The sequence below is a fragment of the Xyrauchen texanus genome, chromosome 4 (assembly GCF_025860055.1).
Source record: "Xyrauchen texanus isolate HMW12.3.18 chromosome 4, RBS_HiC_50CHRs, whole genome shotgun sequence".
NCBI classification, from domain to species: Eukaryota; Metazoa; Chordata; class Actinopteri; order Cypriniformes; family Catostomidae; genus Xyrauchen; species Xyrauchen texanus.
In genome coordinates, this window is record NC_068279.1 from 9,136,264 (window position 1) to 9,155,169 (window position 18,906).

Below are 18,906 nucleotides of genomic sequence, written 5' to 3' on the forward strand. Positions count from 1 at the left end.
CTACACTGCCGTTTCATGAAATTAAAGAAGCAAAGTGTGTAAACTGTTTCTGAGTGTTTTTGATTTGAGGTGAAGCTGGTTCCCTCTATATTATGATTTTGCCCACACACAAATTCTGCTTGTTTTGAATTATAGAAATCTCTGGAACCCTGTTTTATTAAACACAAGTTAACACATCAGACAAAGACCTTGGGGATGAATGATTGAAAATTGGGGTGCAAGGTAAACTCTGCTACCTGGGCTGATTCTGCTGATGGGGGCTGAATTGATTCTTGATGGTCAAAGGACTTGAATTGTACCCCTGTAAATGTTTTGTGTTTGGAGTGTGGTGAGAGTGGCATTTTGATTTTCATCGAAATGGGAAATGCGTCCACTGGCCATGCTGTTCCGGTCCCTTCACCAACTGAAATCAGGTCAGCCCTCATTTAGGGTGGGAAGGAGGGAAAGAAGGGTTGTGTGAATGTGTGATCTTTCACGGTTTTTTAACAGCATCTCCAGGTTTTGAGAAATATTATATCACATTAGGATTACACATTAGGATTACCATTACAGATGTACAAAAAAAACATAAAATGTTTAACTTGCACATATCATCCTTTTATAATTATCATCATTAGTTTTTGCAAGCGAAAGACAAACAAACAAATAAGGGAGGGGGACAAAAAGCGTCATGTTGGCAGTTGTCCATATTCCATGTATAGAGTGATAACTTGCATGGCTAGCTCCATTGAGAATCACTTACGCCATTGCAGTACTGTACGTATTGCACCAGCCAGGAATTGGGCCCTTTTATTTTTTCTTCCACTGATGCTTAAAGGTAAAGTATGACATTTTTGCTCAACTAGCAACATCATTCATAATTGCAGAAGTACCATTTTTAAACCAGTTTCATACATTTTCCCATCTTTCGTTATTCTGACAAACAGGTAATGATGCCGCCAAACTCGCACCATTGGCTAGTGTGTGTGCTCACATCCTTGATCTTACACAGATTATGCTTTAATAAACAGACAAAATTTAAGGTCATGTAAATGCCTTAAAACTGTTATGACCTTACCCATACAAAAGAAAACAGTTTAAACATAAACCAATATAAGCATATACCATTCCCCTGACTTTGCTCTTCATGAAAACCCAATTTTTCACCTTTCTTAGCAGCTAATCCAATGTGCTCAAGTGTTGTTCACATGACCGTGTACATTTAACATTTAAATGTTGAGAATAATCAAATGATTTCAAGTCTCTCTTTAACATGAGTTTCTTACATTGTCGGATTTTTTTGAATAAGCCTATCTTTTTTGTGCATGTGAACACACTCAATATTATTATGGCCAGCGCAGTGGGGTTGCTATAGTAGATTTCAATTCCATTTTGGTGCCACTAGTGGTGCAGACATTACACAACTCACCCATAAGGTAAGAGATGGATAAAAAAGTGTGACCACCCCATCACGTTGTTTCATTGAGCGTATTGCCCATGAAAGGAGATACGCATGTGAACGGCTGCATGAGACCGATAAAGAGGAGAGACCATGAGGGTGGGACTGAACAAGGGACACCTCTTGTGGTGGTAAAGAAAAGATGGCTGGACTCAGAACGAAGGACAGAAAGAGAAGGGGGAGGACAGAGAGAGGGATGGGGGTCCCTTGGCCGGAGAAAAGTGTGCAGCTGGGCATTCAGCCAGTAGTGGGGGCCAGCTGGGGAAACTTGTTGGGGCGAATTGGGGGGAATGTTTCTGTGAGTGGTAACACAAGGATTGGGTACACGTGTGTTATGAAATGTCAATGTGGTGTACAAAAGGTTGCAGGTGTAGTTGAATTCTGAGTTTCCTCAAATTTTCTAACATGTTTTTCAGTTGTTACAAATTAGCCTAGCTCAATCAACATAACTTGAAAGCATGAGGCAGTGAAAGCATTGGGGCAGTAATCAAGGCAGCAACGTCTAGTGTTTCCCAGTCTTGGTCCAGGACTCAGGAGTACCCCAACACTGCACACTTTGGGTTCTGCGTTTGATACACCCAATTCAGGCCATAGACCCTCTACTCACAGGCCGCTGATTTTAATCAGATGTGTTGGATAAGGTAAGACATGCAAATTATGCAGGTTTTGGTGTACTCCCGGACCAGGATTGGGAAACACTGCTGACTAAACTCCTTTTCCTGTGAAGCACTGCATTGGCCACAGTTGTGTTTGCCGTCCTTGACCCTCCTGTGATGAGCCACTTTTTTTTTTTTTAAATACTGCAATTAAAACCAGTGAATAAACCTCATTGAAATGCAAGGTTCCTAAAGGTCAAAGAATACTTTGGTATCCACACAGTATTCATGAATCAAATTTCGTCGTCGGTGCGGACTGTCTGCTTGCCGAGAAAATCTGTCCTGCAATTCCTTGTCCGTGTATATTGTCAGTGCATCCGCCTGCTGTTGACTGTATTAAAAGAGGATCACAAAGCAGTTGTAGTTTACATGTGCTGGATTCGCTCTGGGTCGAAATAATATACTATGAAAGGCAACGTGGTCAACCGGCACAATCTTATCCGAAATGCAGAAAAAAACGTATTATGCCTTGGCATTAAAATATTGAAGTGATACTTTTGAAAAATGATTAGAAAATTATTTAACCACGTTGTCTAAAAAAAAAGCGAAAAAATGCTGGTCAGTAAGAGAGAACTATTTTGTCAGTCTAATGGGATAAAATGCCACAACATCAGTTTTGCAAACTTTAATGCAAATGTGGATTCCCATGCCTCCTGGGATGTGATGTGGCTTTAGATCTCTGAGTTAAGATGATAATCAGCCTTTTCAGAGTGTTAATCCAATTTGTGTCCATTTGGAGCAGTGGTACTTAACATTCTCACCCTGAAGCTCTAGGCTATGGCTAGGCAATAGGTCATAAAGGTCAAACCAAATGAATCACTTGTCATGGAGTTTTATTCAGGTTTTACTTTTGATAATATACCTTAAGCTGAAACCATATAAGACTACTTGTTACCACAACTATTTTAGATGGATTTAAATCTTTTGCTTAGAGTTTTCCACTATACAATTCGAGACCAGCAAAGCAATGCTAAGCTATCATTTATTTAATATAAAATCCAACAACATATCTGTGAAATGATCATCGACTGAAGCTAATAGCAATAATAAAGTGATAAACCTCTATCCTCAAACAATGCATGGCCTCATTCAGCAGTTGTGTCATCACTCAATAATCTTTAACCTAGTTTTCTTATTTTAAGAGGGTTTTTATCTCCAAGGAGATTTTCATTGATAAACATATATGTTGTCAACACATCAAAGCATCAGATTTCATACTTGGAACAACTTAAACAACTCTGATAGGAGGTGTGCCAAGAGCGGGAGAATCTGTATGATATTCCAAACCGCCTGCTATCCCTGGACACCTATCAGTGGCAGTTACGGTTGCCTCATTCATAGCTTTTAAAGTTCCTGGACCTTCTCTGGCCTTTGGGTGTGGCATTGCACTTCAATATAGGGCAGTTAGTAAAAGGAAGTAAGATATGGTGCAATATCCTAAGCTATCGTGTAAAGGTAATGTATCATAATATAAACTCCTTTCCTTCAGGGACTATTTTGAATCGAAAATAAGTCCATGTACTACCCTTGATTGTGCACAAAATTTTCACTAGACTGCTTCATCTTTCCCAAAGCACTACTTTGAGAAATTTCGCACACATTTTCAGTTTTTGGGATTGGGAACTGGAGAATATTTCAGTGATAAATTATATTTAATTCAAAAATAGTGCTTTTCTCAAAGGAGTTTTTCTTTGTCTTTTCAGATGCACCCATTGGGGCTATGCAACAACAACGATGAAGAGGATTTGTATGAATATGGCTGGGTTGGTGTGGTCAAATTGGAGCAGCCTGAGTTGGACCCCAGCTGTCTCACTGTACTGGGCAAGGTAAGGACGGCAATTATAGAGAACTTCCATGTTTACTGGCTGTGCTAGACAAGTTCTGTCCTTAAATGGCACAGCTTTTAGGCAGTTCTGCAATGATGCAGTACTGTCGGCATTAACTCATAGAAAAAATCTCATAGTTTTTCCAAACCTGTATGTTTTTGTTTTGTTTAAAAAAATATCAATACAATTTAATATTAGCCTGACCATTCAATTTCACTGTATGGAAATGCAATGGAAGTGAACTATGACTGAGACATATTACTGAATAGTTCCTTTTGTGTTCCATGAAAAAAAAAAAAGTGCTTTCTGCACTTTCAAGACACTAATATCTAATTGAAATACAGATATAATACTATTTTGTCATGGAAGAGACTCATAATTTGAGTCTGGGGACAAAGCACAGAAGCTAGATATATAAAGCAAAGAGAGTTTTTTTTATTTATTTTTTACCATTCCCTGGTGGTGAAATATTTACCTCGGCCATTGATATTAATAATTATTTTAAAGAATTCTGTCTTGATCTCTATAGTTCCATGTCTTCGTCTACTGATGGAGATATTAGAAACTTTGTGGAACTATTAGAACTCCCTAAACTGACAACTGAGCTAAAACATTCTCTTGATTCTATGATAATCTTAGAGGAACTTGGTGAGGTAATTAAGGCCTTGCCTACATGCAAGGCTCTGGGCCCAGATGGCTTTGCCGCAGAGTTTTTTTAGAGCATATGCTACAGAACTGGCACTTTTGTAAGAAGTTTATACGGAATCATTAAAGAATGGAAAGCTTCAGCCAACCATGGCTCAAGCCCGGATCAGTCTGATTCTTAAAAAGGACAAAGATCCAAGCATGTGTAAGAGTTACCATCCATTTTACCTGATCCAGCTAGATGTAAATATATATATATATATAAAATATTTGCCTCGAGCATATGGCTGAATCCAAAATTATGTATTAATAAGTCCCCTTTTCTGCTGGTCAGAGTGGATTGTGAGGGAGGTTAATATGCTCTGTGACCAATATGAGAGTGGAGTGTTGAGATCCTTTTGAAAATATGGTTCAACATGTTAGGATTCCCAGATCTCAGTTCTTTAAGTATTTACAGGTGCGCCACATGCTCTGTACTATTTTTGGGAGTAGCAAACATCCCCCTATAGCGGCAGATACTCTGGGAGTGGTGATTACTGCTTTTGGAAAAGGTCATGAGTCATCAGCGTATTACTCCGTTAATTCAGAGAGTCTTGGGGGACAGAGATTCAACTTCTCAAGAGATTATGGGGGAAAGATTTAAACTTGGTATTGGAGGAGGGGAGTGTGTGCTAGGATTCTAAAAAAAAAACATTGTGTACATCTAGAAATGCAAAGGTGTGCCTGATACAGTTTAAGATTTTACATTGATTCTATTGGACCCCCTCTAGATTGTATTGGCTTGGCCTTAAAGACACACCCAACTGCTGGCAATGCCAATCAGAAGATGGGGACACAACACATATTTTTTTGGTGGTGTGTTAATATCAAATAATTTAGTTTGAGGGTTCAGAGGTCTATGTGTGAAGAATTGGACACTCTGGATGGGCTTAATGTATGTAAATTAATTCTGTATTTGTTTATTATGTTTATTTATTTTGTGAATGGAATCAATAAAAATTGTTAATAACAAAAGACACTAATATCTATTTGCATGTTTTATTTTGTATGGGAAAACTCAACAGGAACCTCATGCTTTAAAACAGCTGAATGACTACGTTTACATGGACACCAGAAAGTCGTTTATTACAAGAAAACTGCTTAAGGCTGTGTTGGTGGCTTTCTCTTTTCTTCCATTTTCCGGTGACGCTTGTGTAAAAAACAAACATGGGGTTTCAAGGAAGACTTCACTATTTTATACTCTGTTTCTTTGGAATATCTGGAAATGAAATTGAGTACTTGCTGTGTTTGTTTAATTGCGACCTGCAGCGGAATTGCATCGCAAAAGTGGAATTTACTTTTTACGTAAAGTACGAGATTTCCCACATGTACAAGCGTGTACACTTACTTGATGGGCAGTTGATATTTTACATTGGTGTGTATATTCTAAATGGGTATAGTTTATGCGATTTACCACTGTACTTCCAGAAATGTTGAATTATTTCCACTGTGTTGACATGTTTTTGGCTCCATCCTATAGCATTTTTTATTTGCTCCGTTTATGAATGTGCACTTTAAAAAGTAAATAAATAAATAAACAGGTTAGAATGCTTATGTGTTTACATGACCACAATAAACCCATTCTTTGGGAAAAACCTAGGTGTCTTAAACCGCTTTCTCTTAATCCCTTAAATGGCATAAGTAAATCAGCATTTTTGTTTACATGGCGTTCCAGAATGCTGCTTTCTGCAAAAATGTGTATTAAACTGTTTCTTAAATGCATTTAAACATGGCCAATGTTTTCCATGTCTAATGTGGGAAAGGGCTTAAACAATATGTAACATTCTCCCTCTTGGATTCTCATTGAGACTGATAATTTTAGATAATTACGAATTAGTGTTAATGAAATTCACAGTTGCATCTACTGCTTTTTTATTGGTGCATTGCCTTAGTTCTTGAGTTACAACTGAGTTATAAATTATCCTTTACGTTAATTTGGTAGGAAAACATCCAAATGAAGAAATAAACATAAATTATTTAAAGACTGCCTTTTTTGGACTTATTCTTTATTCTGGATTAATCCATAAGCATGATATTTATGATGATAATAGTGTTTGAAAAAGGAGCTCGGAATTTAATTGAAAATGTGTTCTGCAAAGTTCAAGTTGGGTGAATGAGAATAAACACATTACATTGTTTTTTTTTTCATTCATAATAAGGGGGATAGAAAAACGCTTTTGTGCCAGTGCTATAAATAGAGTCCATTTTCATAATCGGGGCTCTGATATAAGCCCACACTCAGCTGGGGTTCTCATTCCCAGCCCGGCACCAGTGTCTGTCCAGTCTCACTAGTGCCCCCTTGACCTGTTTGTTCCAGGCTGTTTCTTTTGGACCACCCTACCCTTATTTTTTTTTTTTTTGCTTCTTTCATTCACTCTCTTTTCACTGTGTCGCAATGCACAATCTTTTGTTTATATATAAAGCATCCTTTCAATTAATTTTCTCTTTCTTTCTGTGGGGCATGCTAAACCATTGTAGTATAACATTCAGATAAATTCAGCAGTGATTAGGATTTTGGACCATGTTGCCTTGCTGTAATGTTCTCTATGGGTGGATTGCAAGATGATGCATTTTGCAAGGCATTTGTTGGTTGACTTCCTGAAGAGTGTTAGCTATACACTGTGGTTTTATCAAAGCATTGCTCTGTTTGTTTGAGTATCCCAGTCAACCCTACACATTAACATTGGCTAACAGGACTATCTGTTTGTTTGACAAATGGCCGACTTGGTTTCTTTACTATAAGATGTAAAGTCTCACATTTTTACACTCCATTCTGAATGTGTTCGAGAAGGTCATTTAGTCGTCTCCGATTTGTGTAAGGTCTTGACGGAGCTGCCCCGCTGACATGTATATGTACACAGTTTCTTCCTCTGTTTCCTGTCTCTGTCCACCGAGAGCCATTGCTCTGCTCACCTCCCACCTCTCGTGCTTCCTCTCTCTCTCATTCCTGCCTTCTCTTTGTTCCATGTCACATCATTCTTTCTCACCTACATAAGTGTTGTTCTGATTTATCTCTGAACCTCCCCAATGAACGGACACTTTCAGGTGCAATATAAATGTATCACGACATAGGCCTACATCTGTGAGTGGAGTGTTTCTATATTGGCCTCAGCAACTTAAACTTTTTGCATGATGCTATTTGCATGCTGATAGATGTCAGTATAAAGCCAAGATGACTGCCGTATCAGCCTGTGAAACAAGCGAAAATATCTCGGTGCATTAAATAAGTGAATTAATCCAATCGTGCACTAAGCTTTCTTATTACTTTGTCTTATATATATCAATGTATTGTTTCATACGTACATATAGTACATTCCCAGCAGGTCCCTTGTTTGTTGGGCTCTTTCTCTCTGTTATTGTCTCTTTGCCAGCATGATATCCTCTTTTTCAAACTGTGCTTTGCTCTGTACGGCACATGCAAACCGACTTTGGGGTTCTATCCTATCATCTCCCGACTGCATACTGAGTTTTCACGTTCCCACTGTAAGTGTGTGTGTGTCTTCCTGTTCCCACTGAAATTGTGTTTGTGTGTGAGAGAAAATTGTCGAACGACTGGTTCTTCTGTTTTTTCACTTACAAAAAAGTAACATGGTAATGTCACATTCTGTGGTCATAGTACCATGGTAGTACCATGTTTTTTTTTTTTGGACATTTACAATAAATCCCATGTTTTTCTGTACCTTGGAGTACCACGTAAATGGAATTTAGTGGCATAGTATTTATCAGTGTACAAGGTATATAATACCATCTGTACCATCAGATTATGGCTTGGCAAGAATATTGTTTTTCTGATGCATGGCATTCTTCATTTCGATTTTGAATCCCAAGAGTGATATTTATCTCTTTGACAATCTTCTGCAATGAGAGTGAATTTCTCCCATATTTGACTAGGGTTGAAACTAACTTTTGAATCATCGACAACGAATTTCATTGGATCGTTGGATATATGCCGCTAGCACGGAGATGCTCCATCAGTGACGTCACTTTACAGCCCAGTGAAAAATGTGTTCCATGTCAAAACTCGTTTGAAAAACGACGGAGACTAGTTGAAGTGGATAAAACAAGACCGAAGTTGTTAAGCGCACAAGAGCACTTTGTAAGCACTTTACTGCATCAGGTGCATTGACAGAGTGCTGTTGATTTTAGAATCAGGTGCGTATTTCACGAAACTTTTTGTTTATACCACATGCAAGTCTCCGTTAAACTTCACTGAGCGTGCGTGCGCATCAACTACGATAAAACCGATCGCAATGGACAAAGAAAACGGAATCACTTTGATTAAACACGTGCAACATCAAACCGCGCTTTCAGTTTCAATGTAATCAGTTGTGCAGCTTTCATTGATGTCACAATGTTTCAGAGGTCAAAGCGGGTGATTTTTAATCTTTTTTTAAATCGTACGTAATAGGATGAGACTTTTCAGCGCAAGCGTGAATCTGCACTGCATTTACAGATTATTGTACTATATTAAACTGTATATAATGCTGGATATAATGTATAATATGCTAAGGGCCCTGATATTTGAGCGTCTTGATAATGCCACATGTAACGCCTGCAAACATTATTTTACTGGATAAACATAGCTACACATATTTTTGAAAAGAATAGTTTACAAAAATTAAATCATCGACGATACTATTTTAAAACCTACAATATTAATTTAAAATGATTCAAATGCATGTAATCAGTGACAGCACAAATATATATATCTTACAAATATGATTTTTTCAGCTGGGCATAATTATTCATATTTCTATTCTGGTGTCACCATTGCCCTCTGCTGGGCATATTTTTTTTTTTTTTATTTCATTCCCGATTTATTTATTTTTCTTCATTTTACTCTTTAATGAACAGTACTTTTGTTCTACAGATTTTTACAAGTAATGAAGGAACAGTTTTGCATATGTCCTGAAAGTAATCATAATAATAATAAATTCAGACTTAACCTTTCATGATTCGGGCTTTGTTCAGAGTTTTGTGAGAGTATAGAATCATGAATTCAGTACTGTAAATCATACCAAATCCTTTACGCCCTTTATCTTTTCTGTTTTAAAAAACAAACTATATTTTAATAAAATACAGGAAATAAAATGTAGCTTTTTATCCAAATAATCGAAGAATCATTTATTATCAAAAGAATCGTTAGTTTCAGCCCTATATTTGACTGAATTTCGCACTATGCAATTGAAAATTCTGTGATTAGCCACTGGCTGGAAAGTTTTCAGATTTCTCTGACCTGTTTTTGAATAGTGAAGTGGCAAATAAGTTTCACACAGAGATCCTTTCACTGCGTGTTGAGAGTAAACAATTGGTTTAACTTGTTCCGTGTAATGTGTGTTCAAATAAAAGATCCACACAATCCATTTGTCTTTGAATAATGTCCCTTTTAAATACACTTTTCTTTACAGTCAGTTGTTGATCAAAAACAAGCATTTTATTAATCAAACATAGCATGGTTGAGGTAAAGAAGCACATGTGTACTTAACCAAAATACTTCTGTGATGCTCGCTGAACTGCCAGTATTCTTAAAGAGATGGTAACGATTAAGCATGTGTTCTTAAAATAAATAAAAATAATTGTAAATTGTACAACTTATGCATGTAAACAATAAACATGTTGCAATACTTGCATTATAATATGCTTCGACATCATATTTATTAATGGTGTACATGGATTTGTAAATTTTTAAAAAGCTTAAATATGACAAATGATGGAAAAACTAATGATAAAATAACATTTGTAGAAATAATATTTTTGTAATGTATCTAGTTGGTAGGTCCTCTGTGTAATTAACAGCATCAGCTGGGAAGAATTTCTTTCATATTTAAGCAAATTGTACAATATATCTAAACAATTCCCAGGTCAATTAGAATTGAATCTGAACTGAAGTGAATCAAGAGCTTATGAACTGAATCAACATCTGCATAAATATTAGGGCCCTAATGATGTGGGTTTTTTGAGACCTATACCAATTTCAGAGGGAGTAAATTCACAGATTACCGATATGGTGGCTGATATAGCTCATTTATGAGCTGGAGTGAAAACAGATGTTTTTTATGTGGATTGTGCAGTGATACGACTATGCAAAGGTACTCAGAAGGCTGCTTTCTTAAATATTTTTATCAAAGACTATTTGACATTATTATAAATAAACATCAGCACTGTATATTCAGTATTAGTCAGTTGTTGACCATTTAAATAAGGAAAATGTAAAATTATAGCTAAATAAAAGTCAGTACTGTATAGTCAAATGCTGACTATTTTAATACTGCCAGTCAATTATTGGCAGGTTGTAAAACAAGAAGCATTTACACCTGCTAAGAAAAAAGTTAAACCGCGTCAGCGGAGTTACACCGTATTCAGCTATACACGTTCAGGGGAAACTTTCAACGGTGGAAAACCAGACTTTTAAATATTACATTTTATAAATGCAATGACTGGAATTGTTCAGTTGAAGGGGGTACCAAACTGTGAATCCTGAACAAAACAGTTTGGTGAATACATGTTTACACATTAGCTTCCACTCAGCTGACAAGGTATGAAAGTAGCTTCGTGGTTAGCTTGTTCGCTATAAGCTTGTTGTCACGGAGAGTAAAAGATGGACTTTATTTATTTTCCAGGATTGTGTCTCACTAACTCTATAACAACTTAGTGTGAAATCAACTCTCAACAGACACTATCCACCACTGCACTGTTGTCTGCTGAGCTGCAAAAATATGCTGTGATGCTTACCTTTCAATCTGCTACATTACTGACTGCACTGACAAATTATAGCTGGCTAACATAGCAAACATATGTGATAAACATGAGTGACATAGTTGTCAGGGACAGGTTTAACGTTATATTAGTTATATTGAAAAGGGTAATGATGAGGTCATTGTTTATTAACTTTCCATTATGTATTTCACAAGCTAGTTAGCTACTTACCGTGAAGACACCACTTAACTCCGCACAGTCTGCAGAACCACCGTCAGTTCCGCTCTGTAAATATTGCAGTCGGCGCACGCTCTGCTGGACAAACTACACTATGACACCAAATCTAAAGCATTGTTTTCTGCATTATATGTTCTGAAAAAAAAAATCATATCTGCGCGTATCCGTAAACACATACGCCGATACCGATATATGCATGAAAGTCTAATATCGGCTGACCGATAAATTTATCGGGCATTATTCACTATAAAGCCCTACATACGATGCCATTGCTGTTATTGCCACAGTACTTTTTAAAAGAGTTCTGACTAGAGCTTAGTGCACCTTTCTCAGAAAAAGTGTTAAATGTCTTAGAACACATGCATTTTCTCATATGTCACCATTTGATGAAGTCCTCTTTCATGAGTTGGAACATTTTCTCCTTGTGTGCTGTAATTACTCTAGAAAGGAAGCTAAATCCTGATGCAGGCTGGAGGCGGCTTGAAGCACCTCCACCTACCTGCTGTTTGACTACACAGTGTTTGAGTCACCTTAAAAAAACCAGAGAGAAACAATGCTACACAGTCAGAAAAAGAGCTCTTGAGCTGCAAGATTTTGCTACAAAAGTGCAAATGTTTAGATTTTCAAACTCTGATTTCCTTTTCGTCTATTCTGGATATAAATATAAAACGGCATTGATTTGTTTACACACCCATATGTTGTTTCAAACCCGCTAGGCAGTATGTTTGCCTAAGTTACCTTTTACTTTCCTTGCTTGGAGAAAAAAAAGATGTAAAAAAGTAAAGGGTGACTGAGGATAAACATTTTGCCCATAATATCTCCTTTCGTGCTCCACAGTAGTCAGTCAGTCTTACAGGCATTGAAATAACATGAGGGTGTGTAAAGAATGATTGAATTTTAGTTTTTAAGTTGGAGCTATCCCTTTAAGAATTGAATTTAACAAAAAACCCACATTTACATTTCATTGCAAACATGTGCACACACACACCATCCACAAGTAGGAGGAACGGGAGGGGGGATGGTTAGCGTTTTTGAAGCGCCGATCTCCGATGGGGCCCTAGCTCTGGGGATTTCTCTTTTATGTTTGTGTATGCCTCAACTTGCTGATATTATCTCACTGGGTTTTCCTTTGCATGGTGTCAAAGGTTCTCTCCCCGAGGGTGGAGCCTCTTTCTATTGGTCTGCAGGTTTTCTGTCCCTCCTTAAGTATAAAATTGTGGCTTTGGAACCCACTGAGTGAGTTGCCATGGCCACTGGGAAGCTCCCTGTGTCATGTGTTTCAAAGTGAACCGAGGCCTGGCAGAATTACCCAGCCTTCAATGGGAGGCAAAATGACCATTATTAGACTTCACAGTCCTGGCCCTCTATTTAAAAAGGGAAGAAAAGAAACCCGGGGAGCTTAAGACAAGAGCTTGAGAAAAAGCGAGAGAGAGAGGAGGGGTAAAAGAGGGAGGAAAAGAGAGAGAGATACGGATAAGCCACCAGGGAAAATGTCATGGCGGATCTTAGTTCAAAGAGCTCCCCCGAGAAGTATTAAGTGTTTGCAAGGGAATCAAAATCAAAGACTTTGCAAATCACCTGTGAATTTTCCAATGCACTCTTCCAAAATCAATCGAGTGGAATATACAGCACATCTTTTTAAAGGTGTTGCTCACCCAAAAATGAAAATCATATCATAACTTGCCCTCATACCATTCCAAAACTGTATGACTTTCTTTCTTGGACATATCAAGCAGAATGTCCTATCAAAGCTGATTTGTTCCTGGTCACCTTTTACTTTCATTCTGTGGAAACATATGACAGTAACTGAGGATAACATTCTGCCTATTGTGTTCAATGCAAAAAAGAAAGTCAAGAACAAGGTGAAGGTGTGGAAATTATTAGAAATTTTTTCGTGAGCTATCCATTGAAGACATCTTAAGGGTGTTGGAGTTTACTGAAACAAAGGTGAACAGAGAGTGTAATGTTGTGTCTGCCAGGCGCATTAATACTGTGCGTGTTTCTCTTTGAACGCCGTGCCATGCTGGGATGGGCTGAGCCACTTGGCGGGCTTTTTTTTTTTTCTTCACTTTTTCTTTCATGGATTAAGTTCCATCCCACAGTTTGAAGACTCTTTTATAGTCCTGAGGGGGGGTGGTATTGGAGTGTGTATGTGCGTACGTGTGTGAAGAGGGGTTGTGTATGTAAGGGGTCAGCTGTGAGTGACTTAGAGGGCTACAGAAAGAGAGAAGGGGAGAACAAAGCGTTAGCACACCTGCTAATTGAGAGAAAGTTGGAGGACTCTACAAAGGAGGGGCAGTGGGAGTAAAAAAAAAAAAAAGATGAGAGGATAGAGACAGACCTACACCACAAGAGGGAGATGCAGAAAAAATAGAGGAAAATGGCTAAATGTTTTTGGCCTTTTTCTTAAGAGAAAATTCTGAGAAGCAGAATTTAAAGTCTCCTTTAGCTCTCCATCTAATCCTATTGCCCTCTAGGAGAAACTTTGGAGATGTTAAAGAGATCTCATCTGTGATTTGTCTTTCCTTTTGGTAGGGGGTAGAACTGGAGGTAGGAAATTGAAAACGGGACAAGCTAACGCACCTGGTAGCCTCAGGTTCGCAAAGCTGCCAGTTTGTGTGTCAGGTAAAGATACAGTTGTTAAAGTGTGAGACGTGTGAGTGCAGAGAAGGCTTGTGGGTGGTTGAATTACAGCATTGTGGAGCAGGAGGGACAATAGAGTCAGGAAACAGGAGAACTCTCCCTCTCGCTTCTCTCATACAGAACGTCCTTGAGAAAGATGAATTAATGAGGGAGAGTTGGAAAAAACGGAATTAACTTGTGTGAGATGATTCCATCAGATTTCTTTCTTTGAAAGCGAGACACCTCAGTTCTTTTACTTGTGTAAAAGAACTGTTGGTTGTAATACAATTCATGAATTTTGTGCGTGTAGAACTCGAATGCCTCTTGTTCACAAAGTTTCTAGTTTTTCTAAAAGTCTTTCTAGCAAGTCAGTCCACTGTCGGCCATCTTTGGAATGCTCTCGTGAGGCTATTTACTGTGCAGCTCCTATCTACTTGAATGGGGAAAGACCGAAATTTCAAAAATGGTTGGTAAAGATTACGATCGAAGAACATATTTCTAATCGGCAATAAAATCTGACAACACTGGAATCACCACATATTACGCTAAAGACACAATTGTACTGGCTTTTATAGCTAAAGCACATGTTGATTGAATTGATTGACAGGCGATGTCTGTATCTAAAAGGTGATTGGCTTTTTTTTCCTGAAAGGTGGGACTTTCTTTATACATCCGTTGACTGTTGGGCGCTAGAGCTCCTTGGTTGGGTGTTCATTTTCTCCCTTCCACTTTAATAGAAGTGGCCCATCTCTGCTAAATTGTCTCTTGTTCTACTCATCTCATGCCCCTGGTATTTTTATTATTTAAAATTGCATCGAATATGCTATAAGCTATAATATAAAACTGTTGTTCTCTCAGCTCATTGGGAGTTGTTGAAATCATAATATGATTTGCTCTATAGAAATAAAAGCAATACTTTTTTTCATATGGAGTCCAACCAATCAAACAGAATTTCAAATCGATACAATGCAAACATAAAATGTTAGCTTTCTTACTATCCAACGCCTTGTTTTAAGAATTGAAACACCAGTGAATATATATGTGGTTACTCATTCCATATATATTTATACAATACATGTGTACATGCAGGGTTTTCCTGGGTCAAAAATGGTCTTCGGTGGTGGCCGGCGTACACATTCATCGTGATGCAGTTTAAAAAAAAATTTTTTTTATGATCTCAGTTAATATTTAAGATTAGTTGTTGCACTTCATGTTTGTAATGAATATTATTTATTTTTGATCATCTGAACATCTAGAAATTTCTGAACTCAACAGACTTTTTTGTACTTTAAGGTGCATTGGGAAATTAAACTAACTTAACACCTTATTACTATATGGCTAGTTATAATATTCACCACTATAAATATAAACCACTTTTAGGATTTGGGACTGTGCTTCTATAGTAAATATGCTTGTTTCCTACTTCATAACAGATATGGTTTTTCTTTTATCAGACTCTTAATAATTTAAGAATCCAAACCAGGGCAGTTTGTTTCCTTATATCAAACATAATTTGAACAGGAAATATATTGAATATTACACATGACTTTCTTCATAATTTAAATTCTACATTGTAGCATACTTGCCCTTGTGTTTACCATATTTAAGACCATGATTTGCTCCTCAGTTGTTAGTTAAGTACACATGTGTAAGTAAACTCATTTAAAAACTTTAATACAACTACCACAGTTGTAAAATAAAAATCTATTTAAGTTTACTGTGGTAAATGTTAGTAGGAGTGTGTTGATGTGAAGATGTGAAAAGTCTTGTTGTTGATGCTGGTGCAGTTGTTTTCTCTTTTCCTCATCAGTGCTGTACAGAACGTCAGTGCTGTAGCCGTTTCAAATGGTTGAATTGCTCCATAGCACTTTAAAATAGAGAAATCTCACGTAGAAGTCAAATTGGTCGCATGAGGTTTGTTATGCACCATGATATCGACGGAAGCCCAGTTAATGCATGGACACTCCAGTGTACAGTAGTATGATAGAGAAGAGCGCATTTGCACGAGAGATTCTCAGTGGATCGCGTGGCACACAAGTGATAATGCTCTTCAATCTGTGATTTTGAGTTTGTTGAGTGGAAATACATTTTGAAAATTATTAGTAAGGGTTTTAGAAAGTAGCTCAAACTTAATTAGTAATATGATTACTTTACATGAAGTAATGTGTGTAATGTGATATTTTAGAGAAGTTTACAATTTTGTAAATTACATTTTTAAAAATAGGTACTGCCTACTCTGTGGGTGCTTACTCTTTTATAAGTATACTTCGGTTTGATGTGAACGCTGCAAGGGTTAATATAAAGTGTTGGAAAGCAGCTGTGGTCTTGCATAGGCCGAGTTTAAACCTGTTGTTCTGTTTGCCCGGGGAGAAACGCAGCTCCACAAATGCAGATCCCATTACAAAGACACACACACACACTCACACAAAGTGTCTCCCTCACTGACGCACAACACACACACTCATGAAGCTTAGCTTGAATATCCCGCAGACGCACAGAGAGCCACTTCAAGGGAAGGTTAGATTAGAGAGGTATGAAGGCAGAGAACTCATGCTCCTTTAATTAAAGTCATTCACATTTAGTCGTCCTCATTTACCACAGTGTACAACCAGCTCTGTTCTGATGACTCCACACTGGCTTTATGTTCTGCAATCAGAGACCCAATTCACTTACATGCATTTAATAATTTAATTTGGGATGCTCCGATACTGAAGCTTTTAGACGGATTGTGTATTGGTCCGACGAGCCCGATCCAAATCCGATACTGTGTGTTAGTCATGTTCATTTCTGTCAAGCTCAAAAAATGACATAAAAGAACCATTAAAACACAATTAAAGTAGTTCATATGACTTGTGTATTTTATTCAAAATCACTTAGACATGCAATAGCTCTGTGAATCACAAAAGGCTGCGTTTAAGTAAGTTATATAAAATGCATGTGCAGCTCCAGTGCCTCAGTGAATGGTGCTGCTCTGTTTTTACACACACACACACACACACACACACGTGGCTACTTTTAGCCTTCACGCGGTGCGCAATATTTGAGCTCTACTTACGAACAACATCTCAGATGTAGATGCTCAATAGTTCGGTTCAATTATAATATCCATTTAGAACGGCACTGGAGGAGCATTTTAGCAGAATTTGAATAAGAAGCGAATTAAACTACTGTGACCTTGCCTACAAACAGACACACTTACAGGAATTCCTGGAGAGTTCAGAATGTCAAAATAAAAGTGTGAGGGTTTAATAGATAAAGGTGCACAATTGAGATATATTAATATATATTACTATTAAAATATATTATTATTTGTTTACAAATTGTAACAATATTTAAGTTGAATGGGTTTAAAAAAATAACTGTTAATGAAAAGTGAGCTGATATCTTACAACTAAATTAATAAAAAAAGAGATCTGAATCCTTTATCCCTGCTACATTATCCAGTATACTAGTTAACAATAAACATTTTCTTAATAAGCTATACATTTATATTGAAATAATGTGTAGTTGGAGGTTTGTGTTTCTTTACATTTTAAAGAGCACACCCAATTTGTTCCACACAATAATGTAAAGATATTCTAAACTGATTATGCAAAAACAACACTGGTATCGGATAGAGATTTCCGATATCGAAATCGGATCGGAAGAGAAAAAGTGGTTTCGTTGCATCCCTATATTTAATATCATGGATTAAAGTGACCACTGGCATTTTTCTATAGATATATTTACTACATGTAGTTGTGTTAGATTAATGTCTCCTGGATTACTCTTGTCTCTTTCTTCCCACATAACATTAATAACATTTATGAAAGTTATCAGTTTATTTATTTTCATATGACTTTGGATTTTGATCACCATATCTGTATTTTTGTTATAATGACCAAATGACTACTTTAGGCTATATATTTGTATATCTATGTATGTTTATATGGGTGTATATACCATTGATATCAGCCACCACTGTCATCAAAAGGAAATTAAATAAATTTATATGATATTCTATATAAATTTATTGTAGTTTTGTAGTCAAAATAAAACTGTGGAAACTGTGGTTACCATGGTTAATATTTGTAATATGAATGTTCGTCCAGGCCCATTTATTTAATGTTTATATTGTTATAGTGACTACTTAGTCAAGACTTTTGTTTTTATCTCAGTGGTAATTTTTTTTACATTTTTTATTGTTATTATTATTATTATTATTATTGAATTGGAATGATAATTATAATAGCGATTAGGAAAACATATGTATCAGGCATTAATGTTGAAGTATGTAGACTGGTGATTGTGAAGGTAGTCTGGATGCTGACCTCTTTAGGACACCACATTTTTAAACTGTGAGTGACCCTGGGCGGCCCTTTGAGACTTATTGTCTTAAGACAGTGTCAGCAGATCCTCTTTCTGCAGTGTTAACCTTATTAAAGCTAACTTCTGTATGTGTATTTGTCACAGCCTCGTGCTGTGGTACCTTTATTAAATCTTAACTTGTCTGGATTGGGTTTTCATTGACGGGGATTTCACAGTACACTTTCTTAATAATGACTTCTTTGAGAAAAGCTCTGAATGCTGAACTGTACTGAGCAATAGCTCACTTTTCCCATTTATGGCTACAAGGACAGGCTGTGCTGGCAAAATAGCCATGCTCAAACTCTCTTTTCTCTTGTCTTATCATTTTAGAGCTTTTCAAATTTCTTTGCATTTGTGACACTGACTGTATAGATGTCCTCTGACAAGCTCTTTAAAATAA

General features: G+C 37.1%; 1 protein-coding gene across 1 annotated transcript in view; it reads left to right on the forward strand.

The window, feature by feature from the left end:
- The window catches only part of LOC127643274 (E3 ubiquitin-protein ligase znrf3), a 104,061-nt gene that overhangs the window by 53,037 nt on the left and 32,118 nt on the right, over nt 1-18,906 (forward strand). The window contains exon 2 of the mRNA XM_052125945.1: nt 3,798-3,920. Coding sequence (XP_051981905.1) covers nt 3,798-3,920 — 123 coding nt within the window. The remainder of the gene's footprint in view (nt 1-3,797; nt 3,921-18,906) is intronic.